The 19839-nt window shown below is 40.2% G+C and overlaps 1 protein-coding gene across 1 annotated transcript; it reads right to left on the reverse strand.

Annotated features, from left to right (window-relative positions):
* Positions 1 to 765: 765 nt before the first annotated feature.
* On the reverse strand, positions 766 to 19130 carry LOC145451730 (uncharacterized). The gene is made up of 4 exons (XM_080329975.1): positions 18576 to 19130; positions 9815 to 9889; positions 9525 to 9748; positions 766 to 1632 (listed from the first exon to the last, which is right to left on the reverse strand). The coding sequence occupies exons 1-4, from the start codon at positions 18664 to 18666 to the stop codon at positions 1426 to 1428; spliced, it is 597 nt and encodes a 198-aa protein (XP_080186101.1). The 5' UTR covers positions 18667 to 19130; the 3' UTR covers positions 766 to 1425.
* Positions 19131 to 19839: the final 709 nt, after the last annotated feature.

Here is a 19839-nt window from a genome sequence, read left to right on the forward strand (position 1 = left end):
AACTCACCCCAGGCACGATGACCACAGTCAGTGATGACAACACAGTCCGTAAGACACCCAGTCACGCATGGGGTAATCGTGATTAGTAATCGTAATCAGTTAGGGAGATGTGGTACCGATGGATCACTGGGACCGAAAATACTTGAAAAATTCTCCATGATAATTCCATGGTACACTCCGTGAATTTGTCTACAGTTACATGCTGGCAGAATCTTTCCTGACATGTAAAAAAAATCGACCTGCGTGAGTTATGGGGTCTGTGACGAATGATTTACGTTTTAGGGGGTGTAAAGTAAATTTGGATCCACATTTCCATTTTTCTATATCACCTTTCAGACTTACAAACCTGCCATAATTTTTGATGTGAAGTATAGGGCTTGTATCAGGGTATATAATGGCACATATTTTTTGAATCAATACCATCCTCGAGTGAACTATTTTCAATTCAATTACAATATTCATGGGGTGGGGGACCTATATAATGATCCAATCCCCGTATCCATTATGCGATTGGGATTTTAATTTTACGATGGGTGGGGGGATAATACTATAGAGACTGTAGTCTCTATAATAATACCCATTCTGGGCCTGCTGCAAACAACTCTTTGGTGAATGGGATACTACAGAGAAGAAGAGAAAGATTTGTCATTGTTAGCTAATAAACTAGCTTTACAATGTACAATTGTACATAGTATGTTCTTGTAGGCCTACATATTGAAATTAAGTTGTCAGAACATTAAATCCTATGATACAATCAATTCATGTCAGTTTTACAAAGAATAATGTGATGCGATAAATCCTCAATCCATTATGATATGTTGCACCCTGGCATATGACACTGCCGGAATACTTGGTTATTTCAGCATTGAGTTCCAGTTAATATATAATCGACATCAGTTCCTTTGCTGTCAGCCTTGTAGGTTATCATAGCCGGGGTACAAAAGCCGCCGTTTCCCCTCCCATTTTCGACTTGTACATTGTGACTCAATCGTGTCCTTACGTCTCATCGCAGTCAAATGAAAAGCTTTATAGCCAACGTATAATTCGATAATATCAATATATTTGTTGAACTTAACAAATATAGCTAAACTTTCACTAATTCTGCAATTTTCTAAATAGCACTGTGGCATACCTCAAATTACTCCTGTGGCCCACCACTGAGTCATAGCTCACCCTATGAGAACCCCTGGTCTACAGAGTCAGCGCCAACTCCTCAAATACTAGTCATTCTCTTGCTCAAGTTTTCCCGACAGTAATCAAAGACGATTGGTAGCTAAGTTTATTTCTAAATTACTTCGATAATAATAATGAGATTTTATTGCTGAGGCATTCCGAAACACGTGACTGCCGCAAATAAACCAGCCGTTAATAACATTTTCAAAATACATTGCACTGCGAGAACCACATGAAATATTTCGATCCAAATTATTGCTCCCATGGAACTTTTGATTCGCATACGACTCCATGCTGGGTTTCGGACGCCCACCTATCTCTATATCCTTGATAATCTTGATTCAAATTGTCAGAATGGACGAAAAATCCGATATACGGTCTCGGCGGTGTGAGTGGTCGATTTTTTTCCCATCTGGTGTATGTCGCCCATTCTCCATTTGAAAGTTTCACTCTTCTAGTCTAGAAGCAATACATCCGTTGTTGTTGTCTCGGTAGTCATGGTATTTCGGCGACATTAGTAATTTGCTACCGAAGCGACATTTTTTATTATGATCCCTGATCTGCTGATTTGCAGCAAGGTCTTCAATCGTTCTCGTTTCACACACCACTTAGGCCAGGGATAGCCAACCTGCGGCCGTAGAAGGAAATTTGTGCGGCCGTGGACATGTAATTTAAAGTATGTTTTGGCGGCAGTGATGCCACTACTGTTTCGAAAAAACCTACGTGTGGAGGCCAAATAAGCCCAGTATAACCCAGATCCTACATTTAACTCAAATTTATATAGGTTAACTCTGAAACTGGAACCTAAAAGACATTAATTACAGTCATAGAGCCAAAAAAGCCTTTGATCATGAATTTCCAACACTGCAAATCGCTCAAAAATATACACTTTTCCTCTTGACACATCGCTATGAAACAATTAGCGCACAGCTTCAGTATTTAATAGTTATTAATTATATCATCGTGCTGCGAAAGTTTGTAATAATGCCCGCCAATCCCTATTTCTGGTGGTGCATTTCGTGTATTTTCAGTGACCTGACCAGATTGAAATTAGCTTTCGATTGATTAATCCTGGGCAATCACTTTAACCTGAGATATATATCACACAGACCCTTGTTTAGTCGAAAAAATAACTGTTAAATCATGAAATTCAGGGTGTATTCGAATGTGCTGATAATCAACGCCTCTCACTAAGTTGCTGAAGATCCCAAACTTTCTACGATCTGGAAGTTACCATTCAAAGAAGCTCCATCACTTCACGCAAGGGCCTCTCATTTTAGTAGCGAAACAGTCTCTCAAGATTCTGTCGTTACAATAACAGCGAATTTCATCGACAATGGTGATCTTCAGTGATCAGTGCATGCATTTTACCTTTACGATATTATGATCTTATAATCTAATAATTTATATTCGAGCATAAAAGTTTCACTCAGACGAACAAAATGTTGAAAAAATACCCAGATATCAAGGACAAAAACCCAGAAACCCAGATGATGCTAAACCAGATATGGGTGGAAAACGTTAGGAGAGGCATGTATAATGTATATGGTTGGCGGCCGTCGACATTCAATTAGAATTTACGAATCGACTCCCGATTTCTTGAAAGATTTTAATTAATCTTGAAATTTTCCTCGGGCGTGATTCAATCTGACTTCGTTTTTCGATTTTGATATAGTAGGGCTCTTTGCAATCAGCAGAGTTCCACAGTACAAATGCAAACAGCAGAGGAAAATGATGTGCCGCATATATAAATACCGACTCGGAATTGTGTGCTCCTCACTACACTTGTAATCCTGATGAAAGGTCAAGAAATAGGAGCACGCATCATGACTATAACAATTGGCCGACCCGAAGATTCATCACCAGAGCAAGTTTTTGCAACTTTTGCAACTCTTTTTTACAGGTTCCGGCAACTTTCTAAATACTTGGAAGTTATAGTGTGGTGTTTTAAGCTTTTTGGAAGAATCTTACATTGCAGCTTTTCACAAAATTTCTCCATTGTTTCATGCAATTTTCTGCAACTTTTTAGATTTTTCATGAAACTTTTTTCACGTTTTTTTCTCGATTTTCACGCAACTAACATTTTACTGGGAATATTTGGCGCTATATCTATATAGATCGCTTGATTATTTCACTGTCGTTTAAATTTGAGGAATTTTCCGATTTGAAGAACATGCAGGATAAACCGTCGAGAATTATATTTTCACTGGGTCATTGTTTTCAGGCCATTGATTTTGTTGCAGTCGCCAACACTGAGTTTTCCTACAGTGCCTTGCATACGGAACGATTCGAGTATCTCATAGCCCAAATACTTTCAACCAACTTGTCAATAAATACAACTTTTTAGTGCAAATTGTGTAAAAATAAGTGAAATTTTCCACGGATTTGACTGCACCAAAAACTTGCCCTAAATCATTTATAACTTGCCCTAGCACTCCTCCATCAATTCAACAGGTGAATCTGATCACATTGGCTAAGAAAGGATAAATGCTTGATAGTAATATGTAAGAGTAATCATATTATTGACGAAATTCATTAGTGAATCTGAAAAATAAAATTCGCGACTATGAGCAATCTCTTCACATTACCAGTGACCACTCGCGATTTCGGTGCGTATGGTATGGAACCACGGCTTTCAAATCTGGCTTTTGGTTACGTAATAATTATAGTGCGAAAACATTAATTCACTACGGCTTGTGGGAGACAAAGTTATAGTTAAAGCTGCAATTAGTGATGCGTCTTAGGCAGTGGCGGCTCGTCCTATAGGGCAACTGGGGCATTGCCCCACCTAAAATTCTGTTCAATAACAATTTAACCATTTATAGACGCACAGCGCTCAATATATATCGAGATCACAGCGAAACCCGCGTTCTTCTTGTGCTTTCGCTTGCAAATGCCCATACATAGCGAAGTCTCCGCGAAAATCGAATTCTCTTCTGTGTTTTCGCTTTGTGAATGCCTAGCCGGGGCTTGCCCCGGTAGCGCTCATAACAAGCTTTCACTATCTATTCTATCAAAGCTGCGCACAATTAAGAAACGTTGCTTTACTCTCTCCTATTCGTAAAATGGCCGAGCAACCGGGGCAAATATGCTTGCTCGCCCCTAAGGTGTGATGTAACAATCGTATCTATATCTGAACTCGGATACCGTGATATGCGTTGAGTCGACCGTTGCTGGTACAGGTCGATTTTGATGGTGTTTCACACCATGATAATTCTTGAAACTTGGTATGTCATGTCGTGATGGTGGTATTTAACACTGTCCTAAGTTTCAGGGTTTCTACTCAAAGTTTAGGGTAGTAATTCCGTTTCCAAAGTCGAGTGTGTGCTGATCGGTCATGTATCGCAAACATATTTCACGCAAAGCCGGTATTGGTCTCCATTGATTTTAACGATGCTCCTTAGCTAGATCCGTCATGAACTTTTACATGGTATGTCTTGATTTTAGTATCGAACGCTGTGCCAAGTCTCAAGGTTGACACTCAATGATTAGGGCAGCAATTTCGTTATTAAGTTCGAGTATGGTAGAGATGTGCGCTGATCTGACACTTAGCCTACCTAACGCATTGCGGATTTCACGCAAAAGCCGGTGTATCTGTGTTCCATACTGAGATAGGTGATGAGATGATGATATCATGAAACAGTTTACTAACATCCTCGGTTTGCATTCAAATATTTAGTTTTATTTTATATTCTCCAATGTCAATTTCACCGTGGAATGGTGGCCTTCGGGCCATTTGCTCACAATTACAACCCCTGTCAAGCGCGATAGCTGTTTCGTTTTCGATGGCGGCTAACAGCTGATCGCTCGATCAGCCGATTCCTCAGTAAATATTACGCAAAATTCGGCGTTGATCTGTTCGTATTAATTTTGACAGTGTACCATACCGAAAACGGTCATGAGGCTATACTTCTCGATGATTTCATGTAACATTGTACCAAGTTTTCGGCTTTCATCCACGTATTTATTCGGTAATATATTTTCCGAAGGCGATTTTGCAGCAGACATATAGACACTATAGACCGTAAGCCGTATGTGTCGTGTGACAGTCTCCAGCCTCAAGGCCAGAATCTCCCAAGCTGTACCGGGACCGAATTTCCGAGGCTGCTATCCGTAGTTCTTCAGAATGATGTTTTGGATTCAATATGACATTTCCTTGTCCGATCTATGAGATAACAATTGCGTATGTGTCCGAACTCGTTGACCTTTCCAGCTAGGCATACGCAATCTCTCGATTTATAGTCATTTCCATTTCTGCAGATAAGTAGTCAGGTCAAGTGCGAACATGAATCGTGTTGAATCTTTGCTCCGTACGCCGTTTAGCCAGCTGCCTTTAGAGCAAAAATTAGAGGTAAAGCGACTAGGTCCGTATCAGCCTAGAAATTGCCCATTGATCCAATCGTACGCCGGAGGAAAGCGCACTCGTGCCTTTTCTTCAGCGCATTTCGATAAAAATGAATGGCTTACTTATGGCGAGGATAAAAACGCCTTGTTTTGCTTTTACTGTCTTTTATTCGACAGTGCCGGTACCGGAAGCAGTGGCTCTTGTTGGAACAAAATTGGTTATCGCGATCTGAAGCATTTGTCAGAGCGTCTGAAAACGCACCAAAAATCCCAAGTGCACATGGCTAGTGCAGTTAAATATAAATTGTTTGGCAGAGTAAATGTAATGTCGCAGCTCAATGAAAGTTATCGCGTATCAGTCTGCAAGCACAATGAGCTTGTAGATAAGAATAGGCATGTTCTCTCTCGGGTGATTGATGCCATTAAATTTATTGGAGTTCATGAATTGCCCCTTCGAGGCCACGATGAGAAGGAATGCTCTCTCAATAGGGGGGTATTTTTGGATCTAATTAAATACACGGCTTCCATTGATAGCATTTTGCGCGAACATCTCGACACCGCGACAGTAGCTAAGGGTACCTCAAAGACTATTCAAAATGATGTGCTTGATTCGATATATCACATCTATCTACAGCATTTGTTTACCGAGATTGTTGACGCTGAATTTCTATCTATTCAGTCTGACGAAACAACTGACATTACGTGTTTGTCACAACTAGTCGTGATTTTTCGGTTCACGAAATTTGGTATGCCAGTCGAACGATTCCACAGCTTTGTGGCTGTTGACGATCGCACTGCTGTCGGAATTTCTTACGTATTGAAAAAAACATTACAGCCCTATTCAGTTGAGTCGAAACTTATTGCGCAAACCTACGACGGCGCAGCAGTGATGAGCGGATCGCGACATAGCGTACAAGTTTTAATGAAAGAAGTTTACCCGCATGCGCATTTTTTGCATTGCTACGCGCATCAGCTCAATCTTGTAGTGAAAAAATGTGCTTAGGAATATCTTCTGTCAAGATATTCTTTGCAAATCTTTCAGGGTTCTCCTCCTTTTTCTCTGTTTCGCCAAAGCGATCTGATCTATTGCGCGACATATGCAAGCACCGGTTACCTAGATGCGTATCAACACGGTGGAACTTCCAATCCAGAGTTGTGCAACGAGTGTCAGAGAGTAGGGTGGAGCTTCTGGAATGCTTCTCAGTGATTGAGAGCTCTCCTGTCTGGGATGATACTTCCATACGTGAAGCGGCGGGGCTTAAACGACTCCTGGAAGACGAAGAATTTTTGTTCTTTTTGAAGCTTTTTTGTGACATCTTCATGCACGTCGATACACTGTACAGCACTTTTCAGTCGCGTATGGCCGATGGTACTACTGCGCAATTGTGTATTGCACATTTTTGTGAGGCAATTTCGCATATCCGGGCGAATGTACACTTCGCTGGTGACACAGCGCTTTTACGTCGTGGGATAAGTGTGCAAAACCTGCTTGTTGCGGCTTACGAATGTTGCGATATACTGATGTCCCAAATCCAACATCGTCTGAATAGTGACCAGATGGTTACTTTCGCCCTGTTAAATCCGAGAAATTTCCCTGCCTACAAAATTCATTTTCCTTCTGGACTACTGCGCAGCGTGCCTCGTTATTACCCGATGATCGACATTGCTCGGTTGGAGAGCGAGTTGACTTGTTTGTATTCTAACACATCCTTTTCGGAAATTAAAACCACTAGTGAACTTTCAAAATTCCTAGTTGAAAATTCGCTTTCGATCAACTTTGCTACAGTAACTAGCTTTCTGAATATCATTTTGACCACCCCGATTTCATCCGCGGAATCCGAGCGCAGTTTCAGCACATTGAAACGTATCAAGACCTTTCTCAGAAACAGGATGGGCCAAGATAGGCTTAATGCGTTGGCTGTTCTCTCGATTCACAACGACGTGGTTCTGGGAATTCCAGATTTCAATAAACTGGTTATTGAACATTTTGCTAATAAGAAATCACGTCGCGCACAATACTTATACAAGACATAAATTAATGCTGGTGGGCGGACGACTGTACACATCATGTTCTTTCCGAATAATTTCAATCAAGTGAGCCCAGGTAACTCAACCATGTCTATGGCTAAGGAAAAGTGAGTGGTTTTCATCCTTATTACTCGAGGCACACTGACAGTTAATTTACCGATATATTTTGTTGTGGCTATGGAAAAAAGTGAAAAATTCATCAAGATGAAATAATTTATTCATGAAATTGTTTAATGCGATATGTGCTCGCATTTCAATTTAACACAATGCTTTGATTCCTGCTTGAATGATGGCAGGCAGACTCGGAATTAATCTTCCATGGATAACAGCTGGCTTTTTATAATGTTTTACGTTTATGGGTGCCACCGTTTTGATTGCCTATCCCCTGGTCGTAACGCATCAGGATCGTGTACCAAACACTTTCGGACGAGGGCAAATCGATTTGACTCGCTTTCGGGACGAGAATCCATATACAAATCGGGTCGGAGGCGCTGCAGCACTTTACAGAATTGCTGAGCATGGAACGATTAAAACACCACAAGGTGTCATGCGAATGCTCTTTGTAGGTAGTTGGTCTGTGTATTTTTGGTATAGTCTTACTCGGCGCTTGCGTAATCTCTACCACGAAATCATAACGCATGCTACTAAGGATAACCTGATGATTGATTCGTGGCATGGGAACGATTCTTAGTTCGCGTACATTTTGTAAAATAATCATTTGAATAAAAAACAATGAATAAAACATTTGTTACCGCACTTCAAGTCACGCCACCGGCAAACCTCTCGCGGCACCTACGTTAAAAATCATTGTTTACGGGAAATTCATGTGGCCATCATGAACGTTGAAAAACGCTACTGTGACGTCATATTGATAACAAGTCGCTTGCGGCCCTTGCCCCACCACCCGATATTGTCACGAGCCGCCACTGGTCTTAGGTCAAACAAGTTTTTACAATTGCGTCGCAACTCTAAAGGTCAGCGAGAAACAGATCTTGAATTTCCTATTTGGTTCATTTGAATAATTCCACGTCAGAAAAATTACCAATTATTTACGATTTTCATCCGCACTCATAGGCTTTTATAGGAGACCGCTTACACCTACGAGGATGAGATGGTGAGGAGAAGCCTAGATAAACCTCCAACACTCGCGTGGGATTTCTGGAGTCGAGCTCGGTCGGACCCGAACTTGCAACCCATTGGTGTTACGGCTGTGGATCATACTAATACGTTATCTCGCCATGATAGTGCTCTAAGTCTGAACGCAGACAGAGCTAGACCTATATATATATATTTGTCCTCCCTTTTGAAGAAATCGAAAATATCCTCCTTTGGCCATTCGTCCTCTTATTGCTTCGAGAGTCAGGCAATTGTACAGGGACAACACGGATAATGGCATAAATGACTCGAAATCTGGAGATAGGCGACAGTGACGGCAAGGTTGACTAAAAAAGATGGTCGACTGAAATTTGTTTAGTCAAACCGATAATTTTTCGTAAAGATTTTCAAATTACCCGTTTTATCGTCCGCTGTTATATTTTTTTTAACTTGTAAAAAGTGTCCTCTTCTTCGGACCTCAAAATATGGTAGGCCTAATCCTAATTATTGCCTTGGCAAAATCGAGTACCTGACGGGTGATTAAATTCTGTATTAGGTGTTTGAACTCGAGTCGAGTCGAGCAATTGAGTATGACTATAGTCATGCCGTCAAAGCTCTATTAGCAAAAGTCGTGTGTTGTTGTTTCCGGTTTCGTACTTTTTAACGTTTGTCGTAAATAAATTATTCCAACATTTCGAATGTAGCCTAAGTTGAACAACTTTTACCGCATAACTTAGCAATATCAATATATTGTTTCGTGTAAGTCTGAAGTTTTGCACCACGAGCGGCTTATTTAAAAATAATGGCTATGCTTGTTTACTCGATGCACTGAAACCATTTTCAATACCTCAGTAAAGTCTCCTGCCAACAGGATATATACCTACCGACTCATCGATCGTCATTCCAAACCACGCGGAGTTTCCACCTTTCCCAATGTCAGTTCTTGCACGGATTAGTGCCCGTAGCATATTAAAATGCTCTTCGCCGTATATATTCGCCAATTTTCCTTTTGCCCCTTTGCACACCACTTCGGCTTCTCCTAGAGACATGGATGCCCTCGATATGATTAGGGTAAAGCATTTACCGCCGTATAAAATATCGCATCTCCCTGTTATAAAAAAAATTACGTGGTAGTAGGTTACCTTTGTGCCGACATACTTTGAAAAAGGGTTACCTGCATTGCCATGGGCAATACTGCGTTCCTCGTCAATAACGTCAGTCGTTGTGTTGCCAGCGGTTACGTTAAACTCTGAAATTGTATGCGTAGCGTGGTAGCCAAATAAACAAATGAAGGTTATGCGAAATATGGACATCGATAATAATTGCATCCTCTCTTTCAAATCGAAATCTCTGAGTATATGAGTTCTTTGATGACATAACTCTAACATTATAGTTTGCAATGACTGTCTGAAGTGACAATTGTCTGCTATTTCCTCGATTTCAGATGACTTCCTTACATGTATTTATTGTATTGTTAATAGATATATACTATTTAGATTAGTGTTACCCAAACTTTATTGCGCAACGTCCAACTAGGCAAGGTACCAAACGCTTCTGCCCGGAAAAAACAATTGGTATGATTACTGCGCATGCGCATACCAATTTTGAAGATTTCTCGGCCAGAGGGGGCCACGGTCCGGTTCAGGGTTCAGAATAGGAGCAGCGCTGTATCGATTTTAACGTAACCTGATCCAGATTTTGAATTTGTCATGAAACCAGGATTTTATCAAGATTTTTCCACTGAAATCAGCATGTCGAATGCAAGGTGAGGAAAACAATGATGGAATCTTCACCACGTTACAGCGTCTTTAATTAGGTCGTTTCCGGGACGACCTTGACTATGTTTACTAATAAGTAGGGCGTTTTTTTTACCTAAAGAATGGTAAATTTTGACCTAAAAAATCAGAATTTTGAGCAAATTTTGACCTAACGTATGCAAATTAGGTGTTTTCCCGCATAATGTTAAAATTGTACCACTTATCTTCATTTATGGTTGGAACTGATTGTCCTAACGAAGTAGTTTGACCTGCAAAAACGTTTTTGGCTTAGAAACAAGCAACTTTTTCCACAAAAACAACAACAATGTTTTAGCGAAATCTGGCCCAATGAAGAATTCCAGTGGTTACAATATGTATTATGGTAAAAATAATTTAAAAAAAATTGTAGTACAACGAGAGATACTTTCCTACATTCTTGGGTAGAAAATGCATGTCCTAAGAAGCTTGTCAAGGACGTTCAACAGCAGCAGTTGTTGACTGACAACACTCAAGTTATTATTATTATATTCTTTATTCACAGTTAAACTGGTAGATACACACATAATCCGGGGAGCAACCTGCCCCCAAAGGAAAATGGCGAGATTGGAGTAAATTTTTAAAATTTCAGTAATACATTCAAATTGTTATTCCTATGCAATACACGGAGAAGTCAGATTACAGAATTGCAGCAGATGAAGAATTGGCAAGGGTTACAGAGCAGAGGTAGAGATGATTGAAGATGAAGAATCGAAATTACAGAAATTATGCTGTGATTCACAAGTGTAATTTTAGTCCAGTGGTGCATTCAAGGCCTTCCGAAGAATGTGCACAGTGCCCAATAATGTGATCTTTTGGATCATGTCGAATCGAACGTTACCCGGAATTTGTCGGATATGTCTCATGAGTTTTTTGCTCACGACCCCTGTAGCGCCAATGACTATCGGTACAATGTTTATTTTGCATCGCCACATTTTCTCACATTCCATTTTGAGGTCTGCGTATTTAGATTGTTTTTCTGATTCTTTTTGCAGTAGGTTGTGATCAGCTGGGACAGCCAGTTCAATGAATAAGCATTCTCTTTTCTTTTTTAGTTTGACGATTATATCCGGGCGGTTGCTTCTGATTTCGCGGTCAGTTATCACTGGTACATCCCACGGAATTTTTACTTGTTCGTTTTCTGTCACTGGTGCTGGGCTGTAATCGTACCAATTTTTTGTCGAAGTGGTGATGTTAAAATGTTTGCATAATTCAAGATGAATGTAGTGACCAATCCTATTGTGTCTCCATGTGTATTCGGTAGCTGCAAGTGCACCACAGCCGGACATGAGATGTGCTACAGTTTCATTTTGGTTGTGGCACATTCTGCATTTGCCGTCCGTGTTTTGCTTCAGAATTCTTTTGAGATAGTATTTTGTAGGAAGCGATTGGTCTTGTGCTGCGAAAATGAATCCTTCGCTTGCCGGTTTCAGGCCAGAGCTGGATAGCCAGGTCCATGAAAGCTCGTCTACATGGGGCTGTGAAGTTAACTTCTTGTGCTGTCCATGAAGAGGCATCGACTCCCATATCGTTTCTCTCATTTTGAGCGTTGCATTTTTGTATTGGACTCGTGCTGCTTTTGCTATTGTTGTGGGTTTAGCAACAGTGTTTTCTGCAGTGTACAGGTTAGCTGTTTCCATGTTGTTGTTATTATTATTATTATTATTATTAATACACATTTTACAGTGGCGCGTATCGCCTGTTTTAGGCCTTGTGCGCCACGACCGTAGATTTCTTAAAGTCCAATGTCTTTGCGTTGGCAATGAGGACGACTTTCCACTTCCACGCGCACTCCCACTCTTCATTTTATCTCGGTTTCGTGCGTCCTCTTTCAGGTCTCTGCTACCGACTTTCGAGCGCGGCTCACTCTTCTTCTGGGCTTTTTCAAGACGCTGTTGCGCGTACACTGCTGGTGACACGCTGTGTTGCTTCATTCTGACAATGTTGTCTACATCACAATTTTTCATCATGCGCTTCTTCATATAAGAATGATGCAATGCGCAAGAAGTCTTTCTTCAGTTAGGATATTGCGGTACGTTAACCATAACACCATGTTTACCTACTTGTTTTATTTGACCGTTTATGATTCACAATGAGCAGACAATTAGCCGTTTACAACAGTAGGCCTATAAAATAGCCCACAAGCTGTAAAATATCAAATGATAATTCCACCGACAGTGCAATATCTACGATGCAAACGAAATGCAGACGTCAAATTTTTTTTGACTTTATGAAAAATTTTGACAAATTTTGACATGTCAAAAAAAAACGCCCTACTAATAAGGTCATATCGCATCTCCGTCGTCAAAGCATCTCGATGGTGGAGGAAAAAAATAATATCATCTCTCTTTCTCTCTCTTTTTTTAAACTGAACTTCGGTTTGAAATTGAAATCGCTTAGCTATGTTATCATGTTATCAGATCAACCGTTCATGTTCGGAAATATCTCATCAAACATCAATATCAACTAATACTATGTCACTATTATCCAGCTATCACAATCCGAAGGATCAGAACGATTTTGAACGAGTCGAGGTCTGCTGATTAAAACCCACCGATTATAGCCCGTTATTGGCTCGCCGATAATACCGAATCGATATCACACTTTAACTGAAATATCGGTATCGGCCATCTGAGGTAGATCATCAATTTTTGTGACGTCACAAAATGATGGTCAGAGGGGGCCAGAGAACTACAATCTGCTACAAGACTGGGAAAATAAATGTATATCTCATGTGAAGTGTCCGGACGCATGCTTTGTCCATTCCAAGCTAAGCACCGCAAACCTTGTAAAGCAGTGGTTCGCAACCTTTTATTAGACACGCCCCCCTTTATGAGAGTGAAAAATTTCGCGCCACCCTTTATCGTCATATCACAGAATCCAACCGGGATGCTAGCAACCCCAACAGATTTTTTGATGACATGGAAGGTTATAACTGTTGATGAGAGAATTAAAAATATGAAATTCGCTGTATATATAAAGAAACACGCATGAACTAGAGGTAAATCGGGCAGACCGTAATTTTTTCAGTTGACAGCATCTTCGTGCCCCCTTCAGATGCTTTCACGCCCCCCTAAGGGGGGCACGTTCCCCGGGTTGAGAACCGCTGTTGTAAAGCAAGCCAAAGAAATGCTCAGAAACAGTCTTTCTCAACCTTTTTGAGCACCATCCGCACAAACCTACCAAAAATTGTTATGCAAAAAGAAAATGAAGACACATCACAATATTTTGTTCAGGTGTGCAACAATAAGTAGGCCATCGGTTTAGGCCATCTAGTGGCTCATTAGAAAGATAACTTTTCTCTATCGTTTTCATATCAACTATAGTGTACTGAGTAGGGATGGTGTGAACATGCGGTTCGCGTTCTCTGTGTGAGCCTCAGAAAGTTAGAGGTTCACATTCACAAACGAACCTTGATATAGGCTCTGCACTGTGAACCTTTGTCATATATTACAATTTTCCACGGCATTATTACATCTTTGGTTGTAATTCTTTGCATTTTAACTTTGAACCACTCTATATGCATGACGCAAGCAACATTAAAAAATCAACACAAAGCAAGCATACCTTGGTTGCGATTCTCCCCATACTTGTGGAAGCCGCCTAATAAATGGCATAATTTTTCGTTTAAAATCTGGACATTGTCGATTAAACACCCATTTGTTTAAAATTGGAATTGGTGAGTTGATTGCTCAATTGAAAGTGATTTTCTGTGTTGCCGATCTACTCCTTGTTCCTCAAATAACTCCTAATGTCGTTGGATTTGTGTAATCATGTAACCGCGGTTTGTAACTTGAGTTTATCGTGCTATTCTGATATTTGATTTGTGTTTTGTGTAACCGCCTTACCATCATGTTCTTGTGAGACCCCCTGTTGTGATCTGTGTGTATCTACGCCAATCTCAAAAATTGTACTTGCTTTGTTAAAAAAGTTTGCTCGAAATATCCAGCTTTCCATTTGTAACACTCTGCTGTGAGGTTGACCCGTAATCACACAACATCAAGAGCGAAATACACTACATGTCTGTGGTTAGCGAATGATGCTTATTCAACCAATCAATCAAATTGATATAAAGAATACATCGTTGTTTAATGTAAAAAATCTAGCAGGCCTATGGGATCCAACTTGATTTAATATGTTCATTTTATCATAAAAACCAAATCCGTGCGAATGGGATATTGACTCCTTCATAACTTGTAAATGGGGTAATATTGGTTGCAGGTATAGACACCCGTCTTACTGATCGGTCAATACCAATGTAAAGCCGAATACATTTTCAGGCCTATCTAAGACCGTTAAGGCGTAAGCTCATATCCCGTTGCCAGTGTCCTCGTCAAAATTCTTGGCAAAGCGAAGACATATATTTAGTTTTTGGGAATATTATATCATTTGATTCCTCCTGTTGATACATTTGGTGAAGTTTAAAAAGTCAGGATGTACTTCAGCATTGTTGATAGGTAATGTGTATAGGCTAATGTACATTGTACAATTGTTAAATTGTAGCTACATATCACTTCACTGAAATGTAGAGTTGGAATTAGCAATATGACGTCACGTGACGTCATAGGCTCACGTTCGCGTTGACATGGAACCTTTCAAAAAGGTTCGCGATAACACGAATCTGAGTCTTTCAGAGTTTCACACCAAATCCAGTACTGACCGTTTTTCCGGCCGAATAAGAGTTGGATTTCATACAAGAAGCTCCCGTTTTTGGTTGGCCAGGTCTTTGTGTTAGGAGTGCTGGATGGTTTTTACAGAGTAATGTGCGCAAGTGAAAAATGCTTGCTGGCAATAATCGTTTTTAAGAGTGTGACACAAAGGTCTCAAGGCTACAGTTCTTCGAAGGGGTGCAAACCCACACGTTAGTTTCATTGCTTCTGCGTGATGGCTTGGAAAATCACCTCAAACTATCAAGGAGATTAGTCAGTATAGTCGCATTAGAGATCGCCATCTTATGATACGCTGTTCCAATTTGTGATCTTCTTTTTTTAATTTCCTATTATCAGTATCGCGAGTGAATGAGAAACGCGAAGAAAGTCACGATAACTGTGTTCTTCTCTTTTTAGCTACAGTGAAACCATGTGTTCTCTTTTAATAGAGGATTTGTCCTCTTTTTTTTTTAACGAAAACAAAACTGTCCTTCTAGGACGTGATAATGTCCTTTTTCGCAATTCGTGCTTTTTTATTGCTCATCGAGTGTACAGAGACAACTAGAAAATGTCATAGGGAACGTGAGAACTGGCTGTCGACGACACTGATGGCACAGTTGAATATTAAAAAAAGTAAACACAACCGAAGCAGACGTGACGACCGGTTCTTAGGTGATCGAATCGGAGAAATGCCCTTTTTAGGGTCAGGGAATTAATAACCCCAACCCTATATCAGCGATAACTATATAATGTATAGATTTTCTGATTTTGTCATTTTTGGGTCAACCCATCAACATTAGCCGTATATATCTATTCAAATTTGCCGTTTTATCTTCTGCTAATCTCACTTTTTTTGTAAAAAGTGTCCTCTTCTCCGGATCTCAAACTATGGATACCGTACTTTAGCTCAATCTAGCATGGAAGTTCACAGCAGTTCAATAACCTTACAGCCGTGGCTCCTGAACTTTCTACACCACGATCACTATCATGTCGTCGCTCAAGCATCGCATATGAAAAACAATGCATATAATGATGGTGCCCCGTGCCTCGTGCTAATTGAAGCGTTATTACGAAAATGTGACGGTTGTTCGCAGAAAATCAATTTCACGTCATTTTTCCTGCGTGCCGCGGGCTCACGCGCGCTGTCACTGTAAATACTATAAATTCAAAAATGGTCGAAATTTCAATTTAAGATTGCACGGCTTTTACCGGTCGGAACTGACCCAAATTCGGCGTGAAACGTTTCTTTTAGGAAACCTGACCATTTTATCATTAAGCGAGTGCAATTTGGAAAAATAGTTATTTCTGAACAACCCTAGTGAAGGTACAGCTTATAGCTGAATCCCAGAGTTATTCACAGAAGAAGTGCACCTTCGATGCTCGTCAATGTTTATTTCTGATGATGGCGCACAAAATCATCAGTATTGTGTGTGGAAACATAGCAAGCAAAAACCAACAACCACACTTTGTTCGATTGTGCAGCAAACTTGTCTGACGGCTGTGTTGGGCAGGCTGTTTGGTAGTGTCACAATCATTTAAGCAGTGCCTTGTTAAATAATTCATTTTATGTTGCGTTGATTGTATGTAGTTTAAATGCCAAGGTTTCCACCTCACTTTTAGAGATTAATGTTTTTCCTAAAGTAACCTTCGAAATCAGAAATAACGAAATAATTGTTTTTCTTACGAAATCTAGATTCGTGATAATTCTGTTCCTTCAGGACTCTTCTCTGACTTGACTGAATATTATGAAGCTTATGATGTCATAAAGGTATTTACTAGGGATGGTGTGAACCTATGAAAGGTTCAGGTTCGTGTGAACGCGAACCTTTTTGAAAGGTTCTGTGTGAACGCGAACGTGAACCTCATGATGTCACGTGACGTCATATTGCTAATTTCAACCCTACATTTCAGTGAAGTGATAGCCTATGTAAACGTACACACTGGCCACATAATGCCACTATATGCTGAAGTACATATGACGTTTTAAACGTCGCCAAATGTATTAACTGGGTTATTCAAATGGTATAATAATCCCATAAAATCAATATCTTCCGTCGCTTTGCCTACAATTTCGACAAGGACTTGCAAGGGAATATAAGCTTATACGCCTTAACGGTCTAGGCCAGACGGGACAAGGGATTCGGCGTCTGAGTATTGCGACATTGATATTGCGCAGAATGTAAAACGGGTTTCTATTTGCTACCAATATTACCCCATCAACAAGTTATACAGCAGTAGCCAACACCCTAATCGCACGGACTTTGTTTTATGATACAATAAACATATGAAGTCAAGATTGACCCCGTACGCCTGCTAGATTCTTTGCATCAGCCAACGATATCAATTTCATTGATTGGTAGAAAAAGCATCATTCGCTGACTACATGTAGTGCATTTCGCTTTTGATGTTGTGTCATTGCGGATCAAGCTCACAGCAGAAAGTCACTAAATGTTCACAAACGGAAAGCTGAATATTTCAAGCAAACCTTTGTAACAGAGCAAGTAAAATTTTTGAGATTGTCAAGGTGCATCTTCGTTTAGTGTTGATTTTTTATGCTGCCAGCGCCATGCATAGAGTGGCCCGCAGTTGAAATGCAATAATTTTCATTCAAAGATGTTATAATGAATGTGAAAATTGTAATATATGAAAAAGGTTCACAGTGCAGAAACTTCCAAGGTTCGTTTGTGAACGCGAACCTCTAAATTTCTGAGGTTCACACACAGAACGCGAACGTGAACCTCACGTTCACACCATCCCTAGTATTTACGCAACCTGACGTTGAGCCTAATGGATAATAATTAGTTTAAGCAAATATGGCCATTTTTTGTATTTAAATGAAACACTAGTGATCTTTTAAAACTACTTGGCGTTCACCCAAACCAAACGTTACAAAACATGTCCACACCTGTCTGGATTTTTATTCGCACTCATCCGCACCACGTTTGTCATCTGCACTGCAATTTTTTCCATCCGCACAAGGGCGTACCATCACATAGGTTAAAACAGCACTGCTCTTGAGTACTGTTCCCTCTAAGCTGCGCGCAGTGAGTTGGTGAGTGCGTGAAAAATTAGAAGGAACATTGCTCCTGAGTATCGCCTCAAAATCAGATATCGCTTGGGCTCTAATGCTGATTCACTACGATTGATCTAAAACAGTGCCGATTTCAATTCGATTGTCTCGAAAAATATTGCATGCTGGGCTTTATCATATTATTTATCCATTAGCCGTATGCAAAGACGTTTGGAAAGCCCTATGGTCCAAACAAACATAGGACAATAAGAGATTTTCACTTCCACATCGGTTATTCTGTCGCGACCATAAAGTGGTTGCGAACCACTGATGAATCCATCAACTGGTCATATAAGTCTTCAATAAAACTTCGACTTCAGTGTAATAACTATTAGGCTATATTTTATCGCCACGATTATTCACAGCACAATTTGTAACACCACATTCTTATCTTACGTCTTGTTGCAACGCCGAGGTACCGACCTTGATTCACTTTTCGCGTTGATTCGATTCCTCCAATAACACATGAGAAGACGCAGGTAACGGTTACAGCAAGCATTGTCATCGATGCCATGGCAATTGGTAGATAGATATTCAGAAGTCGATATTTAGTAGAAAATATTTATTGATGCTGTTAGCGAAAATAGCTACGTGTCAGATATAATATTTGCCTTGTTCTTAATGGTAATATCGTTGCAAAGCGTATGCATGTGGCTACATTCCGACTGTATTACGATCACGGGCGATTAGGTTCGATATCTCCTCAGTGCAATAATATATATTGGGGGTTCGAAACATACTGTAAATCACAAAGCTTGCCAAGGTCATTTGCAAACGCAATAGAGCACGCATTTATAAATATAAACCGCATAAAATTGCAATCTCGCGTGTAACACGGCGTTACTTGTACTTGACCACAGCAAATTAGAACCAGCAAATCTATGAACATGCAGATCGCTGCCCACAGATTTAAATTTCAATCGTGTTTTAAGAATCAGCACCTCAGACTTTCATCCCTAATTTAAACAAATATAGATTATTATATATCACGGGTTCGCGACATATCGTAAATTTTAAACCTTTCTTCGGTTATTAGAAATACGATCGTGCACGCATTTCTGAAATATATGCTATATCTAGTGCAAATATTCTCAATGTATATACCCGCTACCCGCTATACCCGCTACCGCTTTTTACAGTGCACATGCCCAGGCTTACAGGTCTGTCGAACAAATATGGATTTTATTTGTAATACTTATCCAAAAATGCATTAATCATAATATTATTGCTCTTGTTGTAGTCATAAATGGATCAGAACTGGGTAGGAACTAATGTCACTCATTCATACTTGATCGCCGTGACTCCCGATCCTTTAAAATATCGCTCACTGATCTGTGAAGCCAAGCGCGTAGCTTAATGCATCGAAACATACACGGAACATCTACCGAACACGAACCCTGTCTACTTTATATAGATTTTGAAAAGTGGAAATTTCTTTGCATAACTGATAAACCCTATACCAATATTGCCAAACACAGTATTTGCTAATTACTCCAGCATTCCAAATATGCCCCCTCACAGATGTAGTCGCAGGTCGACACCCTACCATCAACAACAATTAAAACAAGCATTGTGGATTAGTCTTGGCATGAATCCGGACTGGTGGCACGTGGTCCGCTTTTCCGGACGACTTCCGGTCACTTATGCATTCACTCTCTCTTCCATGCGTCCTCGTCAGTGTCTGTTG

Source organism: Botryllus schlosseri, chromosome 12 (assembly GCF_051294905.1).
Source record: "Botryllus schlosseri isolate E-star chromosome 12, Bs_hap1, whole genome shotgun sequence".
Lineage (NCBI taxonomy): Eukaryota > Metazoa > Chordata > Ascidiacea > Stolidobranchia > Styelidae > Botryllus > Botryllus schlosseri.